The following is a 22283-nucleotide window of genomic DNA, read 5'->3' on the forward strand; positions in this document are numbered from 1 at the left end:
ATACAATTTCTATTTAAGACTTAAACACACTCTACCCAAGGGAACATCAATGCCCATTCTTTTCCTTAGTGGAAAGGGTTTCTGATAGGGCGTTGTTAAACCTCCTTCAGCAACCCTTGATCGTCCTGTCCTTGTGAACTGCTACAGGGTAGTCTACAAACTCCTAAATGACTCCAGGCCAAGGCCTTACTGTCATTCCAACTTGAAAATATGAGCAAATGGTAAGTCAGCAAAGTAACCTTTCTGATGAATCAATCTAGATCCTCAGGTTTTGCCCTCTCACTATTCCCAGGTGAGAAAATTGTCTCTAGGGATGTGCTAATCTTAGAAAACCCAGATGCAGGAAACCTCTAACTGGGGTAGTCCTTTAAAAGTTCAGCGTGGGCAGCACTACAGCTTTTATTTCAATTGCACTGGGTCACCTGGGCCAGCTCCCGCTTCCTGTGCTCCACACCTGCCCCTGAAGCTTCATAATCACCCCCAGCTTCAGAGTGAGGCAGTACCAACACCCTGCCCTCCTTCCTCCAGGCTAGCCCAGCGCCTTACACAATGCAAGTCCGTGCTTGCTGACTTAATCCAAACACATCTCCCCTGCCACAGGCCAAATTTCTCCTATTCTAGGAATCATCTTCACCCTCATGGGGCATCTTTGTTTATCAACTCCTCTCTCATTTGTCAATGTCATCATTTACCACTCTGAATCCATCGTGGGTTATTAGTTACCTTCTTAGCTGTGGATATCTTACCCTCCCTGACTACACCAAGCATGTTTCAAGGCAGAATTTCTATTTAATAAATCTCTGAATCTCTGTAAACACATTTTCTTTTGCAGATGTCAGCATTCAAATATTTGATAAATCCCACAGCTATGCAAATCTTTGGTAAATACATTTAAATTTGCAAATATGTTACTTTTACACAGTTTTCACCTGTTTTTTATGCCAATGACACTAATCACCTTTTCTTCTAAGTATGTTTCCATGTCCTTAATATGAATGCTCTACTCTCTCTCTGCATTAGAAAATCAGAGATGTCCGCCCCAAAGTTATTCGGAGAAATCATTGTAGAGCAGCTTGAGCTCTTCGGATTGCCAAATTCCAATAAATACATTTCTTATTAATGTTATCTTTTTTTGACAAGAGATACAAATCCTTTTCATTTAAAGCAAGGGCTGCCTTAGTGACTAAGATTTTAGATATGCTTTGATCACATATTAATTAATCAACTTTTACATGAACTTGACTTCTCACAGGCAAGCATAAAACAAAAGGCATCGTTCTTCACAAGCAAGTCTTCAAAGTTCTTATACCAAAAATGAAATGAGGATGAACTGCTATTTTGGGTTCCTGGACCCAATTCCAATCTGTGTGTGGTGATAGGTTATCCCACACCAAGCAATTCTCCAGACACCAACTGTGTGTCCTACAACTCCCTCCATTTGGGCACTATCCAATGGAGACAGTGTCAGATCCCATAGGTTAAAGTCCCGCAAGACTGCCCCCCACCCTGACTTCAGACACCAATCATAATTCCAGGTGTCACCTGTACTTCTGACTCAATGGCTATAGATTAGAAGTTCCCGTGACCCCCTCTGCAGGTTGATTTATCTGCTAGAGTGGCTCACAAAACTCAGAGGAACATTTTACTTACAGGAGCACCGGTTTATTATAAAAGGGTATCATTCAGAGAGATGCTTCAGCAAGGCTTGGGAAAGGGCACAGGGCTTCCATACCCTCTCCAGGTGCACCACTGTCCCCCAGTACCCACGTGTTCATCTACCAGGAAGCTCTCCGATCCACGGTCTTTTCAGTCTTTATGGTGGTTTCATTACACAGGCAGATTATTATTGATTATTGGACTGATTATTAACTCACTAGCCACTGGTGAGTGATTCTGCCTTCTGCCCCTCTGCCCTCCCTGGAGGTCAGGGAGATGGGACTGAAAGTTCCAACCCTTTAATCACAGGCTAGGTGCCTTGGGTGACCAGCCCCCATCCTTAGGTGATCTAGGGGCATTCCCAAAGTGACCTTGTTAATATAACAAAAGACATTTATTTATCACTCTTGCGGAAATTCCAGGGGTTTTAGGAGCTCTGTGCCAGAACTGGAGGAAACCAAATGTATATTACTTATTATAAATCACAATGCCACCACTGCCCACCTATACCCACAAAGGTTGTCTGATTGAGTTAATGTTTTGAAAAATTTCAAGTCTATTTAAGTCTAGCTGAGAGAACAAAATCTCCTGCTATGGGCACAAGAAGGAAGATGTCTCAGTTTCTTGGACATGCAAGTTACCATCTTTGCAAACTACAAGGCCAGGTTAAGCTTTAAGTCTAAAACTGTAAGACCTCCAGCCGACTGGAGACCACTGAGAAATACCTCAAGAGCTAACCACAAAAAACAATCAAAAGAATCTCTGAACATCCTTTAAATTACCACTGAGAGAGAATGGATAAAACGGAGCTCATCCTACACAAGAGGAAAAGTAGCTCTTTCCCAGGCTCTAGATAACACAGTCAGGAAAACAAAGAGGCTTCAATGCACTTTCCAAAAAACAAAAGGCCAACAAGCCAGTTTTGAAACTCCAGAGGCCCTCGAATGCCATTTCTCCTTGTAACCTTGCCCATATGCCATCTCTGCTCTTATCAGCACTGCACCTGCATTTATCAGTCCTCTCCACTCTGAACAAAAATGACACAAGTATGTATTTACAATGACTTCTTAAGAAAAAAATCTACCCAGGAATGCAGCCTGCTATTTTTCCTTTCAAAGTGGCAGCCTTGTTCCCTGAGATTTACAATGATGAATCTAATGAGCAGAATTACTGCTCTCCAGCCAGGAGGCAGACGCGTGGTTAAGTGCTTCCTTGAGCAGCCTCATTGTGCCACCCCCACCTATCCGGGGACTGCCCACCTTCTCCAAACCGTGCCGCACAGGCCCATCCAGGCTGAGCCCTGGAGGCTGGTAGCCGACTCCTGTCAGGTGAGGGTCAGAGCTGTGTCTACCAAACCTGCATAAGCCTGCTGCTCTTACTGCTAGCCCATGATTTGGTTAAATAGTTCAAAATTATACAAATGCAAAGAGAAAGAGTTAGTGGTGAGAAGGGGTAACAGCAATGATATGGAGGTTTAAAAAAAAAAAGGAAATTGCCGCCAAATTAGGTTCCAAAGGAGACTACTAAAGAGATTAGGGATGGTGGACTGTAAAACTTTAGGATTATGTACTCGAATTGCTTCACCTATGTTGTTAGAAGTTATCAATCCAATGGGAATCATAGGGGATGCATTATGGATGCAGAAGATGGAGTTCAAAGCAGCAAACCCACACTTAAGGAAAATGCTTTGGTCCTATGAGGGTGTATGAACAAATGGCAAATAAATATACATTTTATATTTTAAGCTAAAATTAAGTAAGATATATGTATATCATGTTTCAGTATTCTCTACTTGACTCAACTGTTTCAAAAAAAGCCAGCCCATGAGTTCAAATTCCCAAGAGGTGTCTTTTTTTTTTGGTGTGGAGAGTGTGTGCATTTATGTGTGTGTTGTGTAACTTTGCAATACTGTAGTATCAATCTATTAATCAATAAGAATTTAACATGTAATATATACACACATATACATTATATTTTTATTGGCCAATAAATTGATTGATTCTATAGTACTGCAAAGCTATCGCTATGGTCTTACCTCAATCTGTCCCTGTGATTTAAGGGTTTTTATTGGGACTTTTTGTTTGGTTTTAGTTTTCAGTGGAATTAGAGAATAGTTACCTGTTGGCATCTATACAACATCCATTATAAGAGAAAGGGAAGATTTCATATTATATGATGATCAACCATGGACAATATCTGCAATATTGTAAGTAAATCAGAATAGGAAATTAATTTTTTAAATATGGATTAAAAAGCTAACCTTTACATTTTGTTGTATGTAAATATCAATGGCTACATCTTTTTCCTTTTTCCTCCAAGAAGCAAGCTCAGACTGAAGCCTAGCACTGAAATGGCAGTAAGTGGACAGGAGACTGGCATCGTGGGGCTGGCAAAGTTCTATGGTGTCTGGGGGGAAACAGTAACAGTCCTGCGACCACTGTCCCCTCTAGCAGTTCATGCTTGGTTTCCTACAGCCAGCACACAGGTGAGACTGGGCAATATTTCCTAGAAATTGATTAATAATTGATAGTATTAATTATTTCTTAAAAATTTTGATCTGCATTTCTCAAAATATTGTTATAACATGAAAGGAAAAATCATCCTCTACAACAGAACTGTTTTCAATCCTTGTTCCCTTTCAGGTTTCGATCACATGCATGGACATATATTTTACATGACTGTATCCTAGTGCGTCCAATTTTATGTTCTGATCTGTTCATTTATTTTGCAAAAAAAAAATCTGCACATACTTCCATGTATTCATTTACTTATTCAACAAGCATTTACTAAAGTACATATTAGGTTTCAGGCACTATTCTAGGCACCACAAAAATAAAGATAGATAAAAACCAGATTCCTGCTGTTGAAAAGCTCTCCGATTAGCAGATTATAACAGATAATTACAATACACAGTATCGTAATACACATTTAAAGGTCTCTTTGTTTACCATCTTAATGGCTTCACCATCTTCTAGCTAGATAATATAACTTAATAACTTAATTCACATAACTTCTCTTTCTTATTTTTCATTATCACAAGCACTGCTGCAAATTAACATGCTTCCCTACCCCCCCTTTTTTTGAACCATTTTCTGTGAATAAATTCCTAGGAGCGAGATTACTGGGTCAAAGGGTGTTAATTCAGATTTTTATAGCTCTTGACATACCTTGTTAAATAGCTTCTTATTAGAATCATAAAGATATACAAAGTCACCATGTCCTCTAAGATTGCCAACTGTCTTACCACTAAATATTTTCTTAGGATTTTCAAAAGCAGGAACCCATTATTGTCTTCATTTGTATTTATTTAATTAATAGCAAGGTGGCACATCTTCTCATGGTTAAGATTTTCTTTCCCCTTGTGGGGTTTGTGTTTATGGCAGATTTGTCTATTATTTATCATTGTTAGAGTTGTTATCTAACCAGTTTTCATGTTATATGTATGATAGCTTTTCAGCATAATTTATTGCAATTTTTTTCCTGTTTGTTGTTTTCTTTCTTTAGCTAAACTCATTTCAAATCATACCAAAATTTTAACTTTTTTTTTAATGAGTCACAACTGTTTATTTTTTCCTCTAGAATTTCTCCCATGGTTTCAGCTTAAGAAATTTGTCCTTCTACCACTGGCACTCTACACTCATTTTTCATTTATTCGTCTTCCAGCAAATGTCCCCTATGTGCCCTGCTTGGCACCAGGGATAAAAAAATGATAAATGAGTGACAAATGAATACAAATGATCCCAAATTAGAAGATAGGCAAATGGGATTACTGAATGTCCCCTCAATGTCATGCTGGGAGCCCCATTAACTGATTCTCCAGGGACATGTATCTTTGTTTGACACACTATTTACTATTTATAATTTAGTTATCAATTCCGTTAGTGCGGACATTAACCAGGGGGAGGCTAAACGCAATGCAAGTAAGTGTTGTCAGACAGCAATGAAAATAAATTTTGACCAGCAAAATTGCAAGTGATTTATCCTCTAGGAAAGATCACCTCAAAGGTTACAGTTTTATTGCCCTGTAGGACACTATGTAGTTTTGTATCTAACTTGGCCACCTTAATCAAGTATTTGCTCTTCAAGTCATTATAAATACTTTTGCTCTTTCACAATTCTCTTTGAGCCAGCCTTACCATGCTGCAGATCCCCTCATTAATGAGTTAAATAAAGCTCTGATGCACACTCACTTTACGTTTGTAGGAGAGTCAGGAACCCTGGCTGCTAGCATTAGCTCTGCCACATCCACCCACGTCAGAGTTTACTTAGTTTCTCCTTGACTTCTAGTTTCCTTTTTTGTAAACCATGGGTTTCTGTAAGGTCAAAGGGTACTCAGGAAACCAAAGCAATTGGAGAGCTGTATTTCTATATATGGATACGTATGCTGCGTCAGAATGAACGATGAAGTTCTGAGTCTGAAGCCCAGAATCCGCCAAGCCCCGAGGGAGGAGAGCCTGAGAAGCCCATGCCAGTGTCTGGTGGGACGCTTCGCCTGCAGGGCAGCGCCAAGCAGCCAGGACCAAGCAGGCACAGGGGGATGTGATGCAGTGGAAAGAACAAGGGTGCACCTGGCTTTCACCCTCAGCCCTGCCTCATCTACAAAATCAAGTGGTTGTGGTAAGTCAATGAGCCAGTGCATGAGGAACCTTGTCATGCCTGTCACATACCAGGTCTACAAATGTCACTTCTTTTCCTTCCGTCTGAATCCACAATGTCCCCCACGATGACTACTGAATTCATCCTCTAGAGATGGAGCAGGGTAACTCTGCATCTACCAGCAATTAAAGCCAAGAGGAAAAGCTGTGGCACTGGGTTGGAATTCCAGAGGTGCCCAGTATGCTGTGTTAAAAAAGACAATGGTTTTAAATGGCCCCATATCTGCCCCCAATGGGCTTGCTGGCACTTCTCTCTGGGAACCCATCTCCTCTGAGAAGAGAGACTCAGTTAGATAATGTCTAAGGTTTCTTTGCATTCTAGCATCCATCGCGACAAGGCCACACGAGGCCACCGCACCCACCCACCTGGTGCACTCACCTCTCCTACCACCTCTATGATGTCACCGACTTTTAGCTCAAGCTCGTCATCATTCTGGGGCAGGTAGCTGAATGCCACCTGGCACCGGCGCCTCCGCCGTTCACCTGGATGGGAAAAGGAAAATATTTAGATACAGCTCTTCTCTTAAAATTAGGTTTTAATGAAGGGCTTCCTAGGCATGCAGGCAAATTAAGCTGACTTGTCTCAAATATGCTCTTGGGGACATGGCTAGAGGGATGGCAGTCCTTGTCCCTTAGAGAAAGGCAGGAGAAAGCAGAGCAATGCTTCTTGGTCTTTTAAAAGCTGCTGGGTCAGAAAGGCATGGATATGAGGAACCGATCCATTGGTGCAGAAGGCAAAAACCCACCCCCCAAAGCGCTGGCGCACAGTGTTGCCTTAAATGCTTTTCCATGGATGGGGCTTTGTATTTACTGCTGTTGATTTTTAATGAAAGCTGATGTGATGTGGTAAAGAGAATGGTCTGCTTCTAATGCTAGCAAGGCAGAGGAAATTTTTCCCAACTGTGCAAAGGAAAAGATAAAGCATCCTGGCCTTCTCTTACTAATCATCACCCTTCCACCATGCTGGGCCTCAGGCCTGGTTAGATTTCAGCATGCCCTTGGGGTCATTTCAAACGTCCCACAGCGGTTCAACAAATCCACTTCTGCCCTCTTCCCTCTGTCTCCAAGGATCCATTAGCAGGATCCCTGGCTGTTTATACAGAACCAAACCAGGCAAATCAAGACAAAAGCCAGGGCTACATTTCATTTGACTAGAGGACACTCAACATTTCAGCATCTCGTTCACATGGCATGGACCAACTGGGAGGCCCTGGCTTAGGGCTGCTCAAGTACAGACCCAACTACCCACGCCATACACATGTGCCGTGGGCAGGAAGAGCATGCATGTGGTCAGTGCGATGGGGCGGCGGGGTACAGACAGACAGACAGACAGATAGCAGTGGAGCCCCGGGCAGGGGAGAGATGGACAGGAGAGAGGAAATGAGACCAGTGCTGCTCAGAGGTTTGTCGCTCAAGGCCGACCACCTCACACCATTCCTTCCTGCTACCACATGGCCTAGAAAACCAAAGGGATCAACCACATCAAGGGAACACATTTAGAAATGCTGACATTATTTTTGGATACTGCCTACAGGGACTCTTCTCCTTTTCTAATCTTTTCCCTGAAAAGGCAAGTCCCTGCAGGAGTGATCACAGGCCACACTACGGCCCTACACAGCCCGACATGTAAAGGGGTAGGTCTTTGCCACATCTGATGTGCTCACTGATCAATAGTTTTCAAAAGCCAGGGGCCTACTTCTCGCTGTTCCATTTTTCTCTGCCTGAACCTCACCAAGAACAGGGTTAAACAGAGGGAAGGGGGCAGAAGTTCAGAATCAATATCTTGTCTTATCGCATCCTTGGTGACTACACGAATACCACCCCTTTGTGCACAATCACAAGCTGCCTAGCCCTGATGAGAACAAACACAGAGTTCTGAGGCCAGTTCCCAGGTGCTAACCGCACTGTCAGCAGGCAGGACAGGGCAACCAAGGAGGGCCCGGCTCTCCCTGGGACACACGGCCCACCCCAGCTGGCTTCTCCTAGGTATAAAGTCAGGGAGAGCAGTACTCCAGTGCAAAGAACTCCGCCACTATTCCATGGCTTCCAACGTAAGGGAAGGCAAACGAAGCACTCTGCATCACAAAAGACACAGGTTTCTCATTCTAGCTAAGAAAGTCTAGATGTCAAGGTGACCCTGGTGCACATCTACTCTCGGTGACTCCCCTGCCCCCATATGCGTGCCTTAAGATGAAGTTCTACTACACATCTTTAAGAGCTGTATTTGCTAGATGCTATGTTAAAGGCAAATACTGCAGATACAAATCTGAACGCGAAACAAGTAAACAGGACAAACATCTGAAACCCGACACTCACAACCATAGAACTCATCAAAGTCCTGACCGAAGTGACTTAAAAATAACATCTAAAGACCTAGTGTCAACTGAAGTCATAAAACTTACAGTTATGGGTAAGTTCATATCTTTATAAAACCCTCTGTAAAAAGTAGCATTTAAACTAACACTACACAAATGTCCAAGGAGAGAGGGATATATTCCTCAAGACAAGACTAACCCAGCAGATTCAGGCCCTGAGGCAGAATAAACAGACGTCTAATTTGAACCAAGTCTCTGCATCAGACTTTTATAAAGTCCTGTCTGGTACCAGGAAGAATGACACATGTACTAACTTCTGTCTGTCAGGCTAGTCAGCATTTCTTAAGCTGAAGCCCCTAAGAAGACTATTCAGTCGATGGCCTAGGGTCCTATAAAGTATACTGCCAACATACAGGACCAATAAAAGAGAGCCCTACAGGGAGGTATCCAGAGGCTGCTGGTGGTGACAGTCCGTGGCTTGACCCCAAGCAAAAACAATTATTCCTTCTGGCACTGGGATAACTTGTGATAAAGCACCTCTGGTACCTGTCACCGGATTTTATCCTGCCAACAACATGAGCTGAAAAGACAAAGAAAGGAGCCAGAATGAGTAACTGTTTTGCAAATGAGGAAATCAGCTCAGTGACTTACTCAAGGACACAAAGCTCGCTGAGTGGCAGTATCTCCTTGGTCTGAGTTCGGCGCTGTCCTTCCAACGGAGGATGAACCAATTCAGTTCATATTTTGTCCCAAATTCTCTGCAATCTGTACTTGACTGCTCCCTGCACCACTTCACCAGGACTCTGTCCCTTGCAGATCATTCCCCAACTCCTGAACTGCAGCGTTTCTAGGCCTCAACTTCTGTACATCACTGTTGCAAGCTTGTTTGAGACCACTACCCAATCTAACACCCAGTTCGAGGTGAGGGGCAGGCGGCGGGAGATATTCCCCAGCAGGAGACACTGCATTTCACTTGCCCCAATCCACCTTACATTTAAGGGAGTTAAAGGATGTCATTTGCCATTTGTTCCTTTCCCGGCATTTTACTGATGTTTACTGGTCAGTCTTGACCTTCCTCAAAGAGGTATAAGTAGACAAGAATGTCATTTCCTTTCAATAACTGGTATAAATTAGAGGAAGAAATGTATGACTTGCCCAAGGCCGTGGTTTGGAATCCCTTAGTTTGAGCTCCCACATTCATGCCCAGAGCTCAATCCACATGAACTCAAGTTTTAACATATTTCATGGGCTTTTATTCCTATGGAATATACTGAATCTTGAAAGAAAAGTTTTTATTACAAATTAAATGTATTTGCTGGCCATGTTCAACAGTATTCATCTACAGTGGAACAGCTAGAAAAAGGAGAAAACACATGTTTTTCTTCCTTCATGTCAGGGCCACTGCTACCATCCTTCATCACTGGGTGTTTTCTAGGCAGAACCATTTTACTCCTTACACAGAATTGAAAGAAGTAATGGACACAAGCTTTATGGACATCCATGCAAATGTATTCGCACACATGGCTTACCAAAAAGTACAAGTAAGGCAGACTTCACAAGGCATACATAATATGTCTCTGCTTTACTGCCATATTGTGTGACGGCTACAAAATACATGCACAGGCACTCGCACGTAGGACCATAAGTACACACAGATAGTGAGGCAGGCACACCCTCAACTCCCTCACTGACTTCATAACCCCCTTCTACTCATGACCAGCTTTGTTTAATAAAACAGTAACAGCTAACATTTATTGAGCACTTATCACATGCCAGAGAACACGCAGCATTCTATATGCATTTAGCCCATCTGATCCTCACACTGAACATCTGGGGTAGATCAATGACCCCCTTCTTAAAATGAGGAGACTGAGGAAGCATGCGGAGACCAAATATTTTATCAGAGGTCTTACAGCTAGAAAGCAGAGGGTCTAGGATTCCCAGCCAGCAGATGCAACCCCAGAGACACTGCCTCCGTGTCTGACTACTCTGAAGCAGAATTCTCAGCTGTGGGTCTGAGGCTGCAGAAAGCACTCACTGGGCTAACATGGCATATGGTTAAAATGTGAAACCAGGAAGTGAAAACCCACAAATCAGGGGTGCTTCCTTACAGCTGCCCAGAACTGGGACCCACATTTTCATGAAATAAAACTGGTTGGATAGGAAGGAAACGCAGTACATTCACATTCTCTAAAAATGAAAGAGCAGAAACAGAAAAGGGTGCCATGACTCAGCCTCAGAAATGCACACACATCTAAATTTTAGAGTCTTCTGGGGTGTCACAGCAATGTGAAAACTTGACTAGGCCAACACATTCAATGACCTCAAAACTGTTAACAACAAATAACACAATGGTTGAAGGAAGCCTTTGGGTCAACTGAGAACTTGCAACACTCAACACAGCCCATTTTTTATATCCCACATTCCCCACGACAGAAAAACTACAAGGGTTTAAATTATCTGATATTTTCAAGGAACCCCACTAAATTAATCAAAAGGATCCTCACCACATGCCTAGGAAACATGTCAGTGTCCTGAAATCATATTGCAAGAGAAAACATTGATACAAGTTTGATAGAAGAAAATCAGCAGAAGCCCCTAATTTTGTTTCCAGGATTACTTCTGCCATTTCCTCCAGACATGGCCTGGTACCACCCATGTCAGGAGGTTAACATGCCCAGCACACATATGGAGTAGCACTCTCTGGGGGCAGGGCCAGGGACCTGCATTTAAATCCAACTTGCAAGTGACATGGCCCACGAAAATCTAAACTTCAACAGGGAATTAGCATCACAGGTAGCATCAGCAGACAATGGGTGCCAGGAAAATGCCTTGTGGGAACAAATGGTCTTCCCTTGGAGTATTCTAATCAGGAGTCCTCAATCTCGGTTGCACACTGAGATCACCCGGGGAGCTTTCATAAAACTAATGATGACTTTCTAAATAGTAGTCCCTGGGAAACTAGGTCTCCACAGACAAATGGCTTCTTCCAGGGCTGGGGCAAAAAAAAAACTAAAGTGAGCCTGGAATATCTGCTTATGCCAAAGCTAATGAAGCACTCAAACATTTGAGGGCTTACTTCAATAGGACACAAAGGTCAGCCTAATGGGGCTTCCACCAGCAAAATTTGGGACAGTAACAGCATGTACTGAAGGATGTATTATAATTTATTTATTTCAGAAAACATTTGTGAGCCCATACTGATACACTCAACAGGTAGCCAGATTGATAGCTAGCTAGCTAGATGAATGGATAAGATTACACAGGCAGGTGTGAGGCAAAAAGGGAAAGCTCTCCTTTACAAAAGAATGCCAACTAATAAATATATGATAGAAACAGACAATCACTATTTTATAACCATCACAGCAACAACTGATTCTGGCAAGAATTAATGGTTGCTAAAACTGCAGGTGAAAGCTTCTTGGGCATTAGGATATTCACAGAGTCTCAAAGTAGCTCCCCACGAAAGGAAAATTGCCCCCTTAGACTGGAGAAACCTGGAAAACAAGGCCTTAAAGTTCGAGTTACCAATGATGGGACAAACTGACATCAGGTGCCTCCTTATGGGATATGATGAGAGGGACTTAACGTCACCTACTCAGTGCCCCTGCCCCAAACGTTTAACCTAAATCTGATCATGAGAAAACAATCATGCAAATCTGAAATGAAGGACAGTCTACAAAAAGCAGCCTGATTTTTTAAAAAATCTTTTAAAAGTCAGTATCACATAAAATTTTTTAAAGACCAGGGAACTGTTCTAGATCTAAAAACAATAAAGAGATGTAACAACTAAATGCAATGAATCCTTAATTGGATTTGGGTTTTCTTTTTAAGGTTATAAAGTACATTATTGGGAGGGCTTCGGAAATCTGAATATGGACGAATACTAGATAATGGCATTATAGTAATGTTTCATTTCTGAATGTGTTAACTCTATTGCAGTCACATAGGACAATGTCCTTGTTTTTAAGTATTTAGGGATGAAGTGTTCTAATATGTGTATATCTAGTATCTGTATAACTTACTTTCAAATTGTTTAAGGAAAAATAAAAATGATGTATGTCGGTTTCTACACAGACACATATACATATACATACACAGAGAGAAGGCAAACATGTAAATGCTGACGATGGGTGAATGAGACGGCTGTTCACTGTACTACTGTCACAACATTTCTGTGCATCTGCAATTCTTCTAGATTAAAATTTTTTAGGGGAAAAAGGAAAAATTACAGATGCTTGGGCCCTGACCCTAGATATTCTAATGTCATTGGTCTGGGCTGCAGCTTGGCATCTGGATTTTAAGAGCTCCCCAGGCCATTCTAACAGATAGCCAGGCTTGAGAGACATCTAGACAGACCACTGGTCCAAAAATAAATGGGGCTTTTCCAGGACCATGCTATACAGGTTCCTCCTCCCAAAAGGGAGAAAAAAATCAAATTTACTTGGCAACATTAATCTAATATATGCCCCAAGGGAGCATTGTCATGCTGTGATTGTGATTTTACAGACCTTTGAAACAGCCGCCCTAAGGCGTTGCTAGCTCCAGAAACGTGTCCTGGGGCAACCAAGGGGTGGAAGAGACGGTGCTGTCTGCCATGACTCCTTAGCCAGCACTGCTGGGGAGGCAACACCACTCAGGCTACGGAGAAGTTCCCAGAGTCCTAAAGAAGCTGTTCTTGAGGTGGAAACCAAAATTTATGCAAGAGGTTTCCCATTTCAGATGGAAAATCAACAGTACAAAGTAAACAAACAAATGTGGAGAATCACCCATTTCACTTGGGGCATCCAGTGGATTTGGGGTGTAAGGGAAGAGAAAGCTGTATTACTGATCTTGTGGACCCAGCATCATGCCCTTTCCCACTCGTCATCCTGCTTCTGGAGGAAGAGGAGGACAGTTCACAGGCTCATGACATGTCAGACAAAAAGGAACTCACGGGTCTTTCTTTACAAACCCCTCTGGCTGTGGCTGGACTGCTGCAGTGGAAATGTACAGTATTTAATTAACCAGCACTGTTTAGTCCCTGGAGATGAACCTGCTTGGTGCTCCTAGGGATGTGTACAGTCAGCATCTTTGCCTGGCAGAGAACAGTAAATCCATTTGCCGGCAACTGCAAAAGCAGTTCATCTGAGCAGAGGTTAGAGCTATACCAACGCTCCTTTGCTCCCAAGTCCCACCAGAATGCAGGAGAAAAATGTTGAACCAGGAGAGAAAAATTTATAGGACCTCTGAGCCATTGGAAGAATCTGGGGAGGCAGGTAAAGTCAAAAGTTGCATAAGGAAAGTCAACTGAATCTTGTTGTAGATGGTGATGAACACTGATTAGGTATCTGCTATGGGTCAAGAACTATGTTAAGCATGTTACATGCCTTCTCTCAAGTCCTCACACCAACCTGTGAGGTTAGGGGTGCTGGCCCTGCCTTCACAGATGGGCATGGAAAGGCTGGATAACAGTTGTAGTCTGCAGATACCCCCTTGCACCAATCCAAGATAATCCCAGGAAGGCAGGATGGGAGCGCATTTCCAAGGGACTTTAGATGCCCAGCTAAGGATGAGGACTTTATTTTAGGAGAATCTGCCCAGAGGAAGTTTCTGGGCAGAGAAGTGACAACAAGGTGTGTTAAGGACCATAATCTAGGGAGAAGTACCTGGTGCCAGGGGTAGGCAGGAAGGCTCGGGGACAGGAACCTAAAAGCATGCATATGGTTCCAACAGAAGACCATGAAAGGCAGAGAAGGAAATCATATTGGCGGGGAAGCAGAGGTGGGTTCCCAGTAGCATCACCAGTTGATGTGTATCTGTTGCCTCCTTTGGATACCAATGACCCTCTCTTACTTGTCTTTCATTCCCAGCTCCTAGCTCAGTGCCTGTTAGAACAGACACTTAATCCATTCTTGATAAATGGATGGATGGATGAACTAATGAGTGTCTATTCCACACTGTGTCTGTGGGTCACAGTTTTATGAACACAAATTCCCAGTCAGAGGAGCAGTGGAGGACAGGAAGGATGGAGGGAAAGAGTTAAAGCCCCAACCTGGTGTTCAACAAAATGCCCACCAATATGTGCTTAAACGCCACTGCCGAAATGATTGAGATGGTAAATTTTACGTTATGTGTATTTCACCACAAATTTTTTTAAAGCCAATACCAACTAGAATTGTTGCAGCTACCGGGATGGAAGAAGGTGGCCCCTGTAGTCTTACCACAGTGCTGAACATGCCTCCTTCACCAACAATGTATTCCAAGGCATCTGTGATACTAAGCGATGCCTGATGTACTCCTAATGGCATTCTCCTTCCAAGTTTATAGTCCACTGTCAATTATCCATACCAAATAGTAGAGCAGGGCTATACCTGATCAAGAAATTATGTATATTTAGTTTTAAATTTAGTCCCCTGAAAAGAGAAAATACTTGTTTTAAGGTGGCAGAGATGTATGTATAAGAATGTTCATGGCAGCACTGTTTCTAACAGCAAATGCCCACAGGCACAGAGGTCTACACAGGAAGCATCCTGAATGTCTTCTGGGAGGGAACAGCTACATAAATCATGGTACATCCAGACCGTTGGAAACTAAGCAGCCATTAAATCGAGCAAGCATCTCTGTGTGTACTGACGTATAAAAGGTGCGTAATACATTGAGTTAAAAGATCAAATCATGTACTATGTACAATAGGATCCCGACATTGTAAACACATACACCCGCTCCGTCCTTCCATAGCCCCCACCATGGACTCTAAAATTTACTCCTATCATTCAGAACCTAGCACAGAGTATGCACTCAATGTCTATTAATGAATAAATGGATCCATTCAACATTCAACTAATACGTAAGGGCCTAATGCAATTAAGTGAAGGAGAGAGAGGGTGTGTGTGCACAACCATACTTGTGTAAGCACAGAAGATGGTCTGAAAGGGTACACCCCAGAGCAACAGTATTTTTGGAGAATAGAAAGAGAGACTCATTTAAATACTTCTGTACATCAATTTGTTTTTACAAAGAGCACGTAATACACTGTAATAACTTTATAAATCACCACAGTCACCTATTGAATCATTAGCTCACATTGTGAAGCTTATCTTTCCGATCATGATTTTACGACATTAATGTTAAAGTTATTTCCTGTTCTCCAAGTAAATAAGTGAATACCACTTGAATCAGGCCTCAAGGAGGTAGTCACAGGCTGAATGACAAGGGGGCTCTGAGCTGGTTGGGGCTTGTCCACGAAGACAGTGGGAGGTGGGAGCCCAGAGAAGTGGCTCCATGCCTACGGCCCACACTTATTCTTACTACAGCCACAGTTATTATTCTGATGAGACACTGTTACAGAAGCCAGAGGGGCCCACAGTATCTTATCCGTTACCAATCCAAGGTCGTTTTCCCAGTGGCAATCTCCCTCCTGCCGGCGGAAGGGCCCCATGTCCTCCTTGTGAGCTTGCTCACGCTCATCACACTCAGGAACATGCACACTCCCAGCCTCGGGGCCCCCTTCAGTGGGTCCCCCTAACAACACTGCCTTGCTCTAGCCCTGCCCTCAAGTCACTGTATTTAAATTACCTCTGAGTGTCATTTTACGTTTGTCTCTACCCTTTCAACTCGGACACCTCTCAGCTTTCATGCATGACGGCTACGAAGATGCCATTTCATCACACATGCCCACTCTCGACCGATCCATAAGCACAGGGGCCACAGATCTAGAAACAGAGGAAAGGACACAAATCCTGGACCCTGTCCTTCCTCAGTTCTAGACACTTCAGTCTAATGGCCTCTTTAAAGAAGCCCCCAAAAGCAGTCTTCAAGTCAGCCAAATAACATATGACCAAAGAAATCGCGTTTCTACTGCCAGAATAAAACAGCAAGGGGCCATCCAGTTAAGAAACTGAGTTTCTGCAAAGAGAAACTATTTGGATATTTTCCATGTTAACACCTGATATTCCCATAGAATCCAGCCATCTATAATTTCAGTGGCATGGGCATGAAGAACTTCCCCAACCATGACGTCCTCCACCTCAACCATCTTATGAAATGGGGTGTGTATTAGCCGTCTGAAAGGACAGCTGAGCTCCGATTTCACAGCCCATGGACATGGGGTCCACACTGACAGCACTAAAGCACATAAAGAGAATCCTGGGCCTGGCAACACGGGAGACTGATAACCTAGTGGACCTGACACGGCGACCACCTCCCGCTCTTTGCCTCAGTTCTCTCCTGTATAAAACTGGAATGACGGGGACAGACCTATTTTACGGAAGGTCTTGCTGCCACTGGACTCCCTCCGTTTTCCATTTATCTTACATTCATGAATATGTTAAAAGGAAGCTTTGTTAATTATTTATACCAGTTTAACAAATATTCTTTTCACCAGCCTTCCCTTCTCATCAGAGTGATAAAGGAATCACACTAAAAACAAACTCAGTGATATCTCTAAACAGCTTTCTGGTCCTCTCCTTCCCTTAGGCTGCTCCCAGACTGAGGGATTGGCTTTAGTCTTTCAATATGCCCCTTAGTCCAAATGACCCGAACCACAGCAGACCATACCAGGGGGACACTTCTCCAAAGTGTTCCTGGCCTGACTCGCCCAGCCCAGACTACCACCTCCCTGGGGAGGGGGTCTGGATGTTCGGAGGAGAAAACTAGATACATAAAGCACATGGCTTTTCTCTGCTTAGCAAGGCTTATTTTGGCAAAATGCCCAAAAGAACTCAACATATTTATAGAGTTTTGTTTGATCTACTTTTAAATGCTCCATGCAGAGTCATTCAAGTGAAATGAGAATACAGAATTTCAAAGGAAAAACTGAAGGAAGATTCTATATATAAGTTATTTGTTGAGCATAAACAAGATTTCTCCCTTCTATCCAACATAATCCCTCTAACACAGCTATTTTTAAAGGCATTCTCAAACTTTGCTGCTCACGAATAGATCTTTCAGACCCCTAACTTTACAGCTGGGACAGTGGGGAGGGTACAGTAAGGGGAAGGGGTGTGTGTGAGCAAGCTCACACCTATTAGGAACTGTAACAAAGATCTAGAAAATCCTGGAGACCCACACGGGTCCACCTCTCTTGCCTATTCTTAGAGAATTCTCAGGGGAAAATACCTACTATAAACCTGGAGCTTCCCAGTTTTTAAAATCAGTACCCCCTCCAAAAAATATGGCCATTGTCTTGGGAGATTTAGAGAATGACAAAGTTCCACATCATTCTCTTGAGGAAGAAAGGGAAAGATCTTTATTGTAGGTAGTCCAAATTTTGTTTTCATTTTGACTTCTAATATAGTTTCCCTTCTCATCCCCAACAGAATCAAGAGTGGGGGAAGCCTCAACATTTCTTGATGCAAATGGGGGTTTTCATCCCTCCAATTCCTTCTTCCGTATCTGAAAGCAGAGATTCTTTTTGGGGTTCATGGAAAGAATTCAAGGGGTCTTAAAATAAATGGGAGGAAAATTACATCTTCATTTTCACTATCCTGTAACAGCAACTTGGCCTACCTCTCCACTCTGCAAATAGTCAGCAAACCGCACTGGTATCAGCGGCACCTATCAATTTTGTTGCCCACTCCATGGATAGACATTTTCATTCCACATCACGGTCATTGAAGGTATCTTGAAATATCATTTACATTCATCCTTAGTTCAAAATTGTGACAGCTTCTATACCCACTGCTGGAGCATGTTATTTAATGCATCCATAAAGAAAATGCATTACCTATGTTTTTACAGTATTTTGACAACTTTATTTCAGTATATTTGGTTTGCTTTGCAATCCCATGGATTTCATTTTATTCATTTACAAACAGTATTCTGAGAAGGGGTCATAGGCTTCACCAGACTAGTAAGCAGGTTCCACAGCAATTTTTTTAAAAGTTAAGAACTCTTTAATGCCTGCTTTCAAGGTTATGGTTTGCAAAGAAACCCAAAGGTGCAAGCGGGTTGGTAACACTTGGACTCTGTGGGAATGTTTCCTAGGCTCTGGAGCAGCACGTCGTGACAAAAGAACTGCATCAGGCAGTCTCACAGGTCCTCATCCACGAATGGCCATGTGGCACAGCCTTCAGGGGGCTGCCTGCCAAGTGCCCTCTTATTACCCATGTCAGCAGCTGGCCAGGGCCTGGCTCTGTCATCGGGCGCCTTGGCTCAGCTGAGCTCAGTGCCCATGCTCCCTTCCATGAGGGCCAGCATAGCTCATTGGCAGGCCAACACCTGCCACCGCGTCAATGTCCCCCCTCCAAACAAGCCCTGGGTTTCGCTCCCTTTGCTGGTGATGTTACAGAAAGAACAACAAGGTTCCTCCCAAACCCCAAGGGATTAAAAGGCCACTTGGGCTTCCATGTCCCCACAAAGCTTCCTATCTGCCTCTTCCTCCCAGCCCGCTGGCTGCTCTGTCATCTTTTGCCTGCGTGTCCCCAGTGCCTGCTGAGCAGTGAGTGCACAAATGGTCCATGAAGGGAGGGAAGTTATGCCAATGTTTGTAACTGCACAGGATTTGCCTGGAGGGGCTGCCGGACTTCCACTGTGGTCCCATCTTTGTGGTATCACTAGAGAATGGAGGCCCCTATGGTCAGCCAGTCCAACTGAGACCAGAGGCATTGACGAATTCTTCAAAACAAACTTCAAAAATCATGAAAACAGCAATTTCGCTTCTAAGAAGTTGTGCTCCAGGTGACGTTCAAGACATGTGCAAAGATATATGCACAATGTTCGCAGCTACGCTATTCAGAATAGTGAAAAACCAGAGTCATCCTAAACGTCCTTCTATTAGAGGACTGGTTAGTCAAGTCATGATACAGCCACATACAGAGTAATAAAGGGTGGCGCAGCTCTAAATGAACTAGTACCGCAAGATTTCCAAGCTTCTCTTCAACCTGACATAAGTAACTAAATACAATATAAACAGCGTAATCCAATCTGTAGTTCTTAAAAATACCAATATGCCTGTATCCCTATGTGCTTGGATTAGGTCATACCATCTGAAGTTGACATTTTTTGTGGTTGAATTATCTGCAATTCCTTAGGGTTTGTCCGAAGATATATGTGGGGAGATCTGAGGAGATCACCATGAACCAGTTCTCCTCTGGGGAGTAAGACTGGGGGAAAGGATTTTATGTTACTCTTTATACCATGGCGTTCCTTTCTTAATTTTTTTTGCAACTAAGTATGTATTATTTTTATAATAAGTCTAAGAAAACTTAGGATGAATCTAAAAGAAAATGCACAACTCAAATTTTTAAAAAAGAGCAGTGAAGTCCAAACAACATATTGCAGAAAAGCTGCCTTACTGAGTGGTCGATTTTGTGGCACTCAGAACCAAGCCAGTTACTGCAGGCTTCCTCTCGCGGCTGCCAGCGGTTCTGTGGCTGAGACTCCTCCCGACAGGCTTCTAAGAGAGATCCAGCAGTGCCGCTAAAGGGACTGAGCTACCTGAAAGGGGTAGTTTTTAAGAAGTTCTTCAAACAAATGGGTTAGTGATGTGCATATTATCTCTTTGCTCAAAGCAAATAAAGATTTTTCTCATTTACTTAAGCAATCCTGCTTTCCTTTTAAGTTGGGACAGTAGCACAGGTGCTGGGGGAAAAAAAATGGTACCTCAGTCCCAGACTTTTCATTTCAGAGGGAGTGTCATGAAAAGTGTAAATTTAGAAAGTGTCAATCTGGACTTGAGGCAAGGAAATGGCTGTGGATTCACTCATGGAATAGGGAAGGGAACAGGAGAGGGGGAGAAGTAGAAACAATGCGCGCAAATCTCTCCAGCAGCACTGATTTGTGTCTGCACTATTTGCTGCAGCGCCTAAATATCTTCACTTTGACAGGCTTCATTATAAAGTTTTCTGTGTATCACATGTACATCAGTCTCCTTTTGCAAAATGAAACCTCCAGGCAGGCAGGAATGGAGTTTTTCTATCCATCTTCAGCAGGGTTTTACAAAATTGCTCTGTAAAGGGCCAAAGAGTAAATATTTTAGGCTTTGCAAGCCATATTATATAGTCATGGTGGCAACTATGTAACTCTGCTGTTGAAGCACAAAAGCAGCCACAGAGCATACGTAAATGGAGGGGCATGGCTCTGTGCCAGTAAAACTTTATTTACAAAAATAGGCAGTACCAGATTTGACCCATGGGATGTGGTTTGCCAACTTCATGATAAAGGTCCAAATCAGGACCAGACATAAATAAATTTTTTTCAGGAAGAACAAGAGACATTGCTAAGGTTAAGGCATCAGCTTAGAGTGACTCCCTCGCTGACACCCCCTTGCATGCCTGTGCCTGCGTCACTACCATCACGGGAAAGCACAGCAGCCAGTGCGTAATGCTCTCCTCACCCTGCCCATTCTGCCTGGAGCTGTTCGATTCTCAAACCCTAGACTCAGGAGCAGCAACTAAGCCGGCCACCGGGGGATTACGAGAGGCTCGCCCAGAGCCACGCCCAGAACAGGCCTTCAGCAGTGACCTCAAACACAAAGGAAAGAACAAACGATGATGGAGAGGAGGGAGGAGGAGGAAGAGTTAAAACGACCCTGAAGTGCGGATGGGAAGGGCTGCAGGTTGGAATGCCACCAACTGAAGTACCAATGAAAGCAGATGTCTGACAGGCAGGAGGGTCTGCTGCTCAACCACGTGGGGACAGCTGGAGACACAGTGGTTGCCTCCAGCCAGCCACGCCATTACAGACCACCAAGCCTGCTGGGTCCAGCCAGGGACAGGCTCAGGGATGGGCAGGCAGCCCTAAGCCAGGGCAGCAGGGTGAGAGACAAACACGGGTCTGCCCGGGGCATCTCAAAGGGCAGCCCCCCTGTCCTTCCTCTACTGGACGTAAGCAGGGAAGCCTATCGCCCTACTGCTGGCCAGAGAATGAAGCCAACTCAGCGAGAGGCAGGGCAGAGAGAGAAGAGCCCTGGGCCCTGAGGAGCCTGCCCTGACTCTGGACTTTTTGTTGTGCAAGATTGGCATTTTCTCACAATGCACCCAGGTTAGACCAAGGTGTCTGACTTACAGCTGAGAGACAACTAACCAACACAGAGTGTCTAAGAGTGGAGATGAGATGTGAGGGTATCGAGGCAGGAGGTCTGGCCCGAAGGTTAGCTTTGGGGACTTGTATGCTTTGTGGAATTGGCTGAGCTCAGGAGCCAGCAGACATAATGGAAAATGTCAAAGACAGAATCATCAAAACAGCTTAAATTTAAGAAGTTGGAGGAGTCAGCAAAATAAAACAGAGAAAGAGGTAGACAGAAGGCAAAGCAGATGTTTCCAGAAAGAGGCAGTAATCCAAAGTGCTGTGTGGAGTTGGGTAGAGGCATCATTGAGGGGGTCTGACAGACCTGCCTTCAAACCCTAACTCCACCACTCACTGGAAGTGTGGCCTTGATAGGTCACAGAATCTCTGTGAGCCTTGGTTTTTCCAGCTGTGAAAGAAGACGATGCTACTTTCTTCTTAGGGCTCTTAGGATTGCCTAGGTTTCTCAACTACAACACATGCACAGAGTGGGGTGTACTGACCACATTTAGGCCCCAATTCTTGACCCCTCCTGGTATTCATGTCCTTTGTCACATGACATTAGAGTGTCTCCCTTAAAGACAGAGTAGATTTCCCCATCCCATGTGCCTTGTTTTGGAAAACAAAGTGAAACGGAAGTAGCAGTGTGCCAGTCTGGAGCCTAAGCCTC

General features: G+C 43.6%; 1 protein-coding gene across 6 annotated transcripts in view; it reads right to left on the bottom strand.

Annotated features, from left to right (window-relative positions):
• Positions 1–22283, bottom strand: part of SH3KBP1 (SH3 domain containing kinase binding protein 1) — a 309921-nt gene that overhangs the window by 146854 nt on the left and 140784 nt on the right. For all 6 annotated transcript variants that reach the window (XM_073227329.1, XM_037020504.2, XM_037020499.2 and 3 more), the window contains one exon: positions 6691–6794. In XM_073227329.1, the coding sequence (XP_073083430.1) occupies positions 6691–6794 (104 nt within the window). The remainder of the gene's footprint in view (positions 1–6690; positions 6795–22283) is intronic.

The sequence above is a fragment of the Manis javanica genome, chromosome X, assembly GCF_040802235.1.
Source record: "Manis javanica isolate MJ-LG chromosome X, MJ_LKY, whole genome shotgun sequence".
Taxonomy (NCBI): Eukaryota; Metazoa; Chordata; class Mammalia; order Pholidota; family Manidae; genus Manis; species Manis javanica.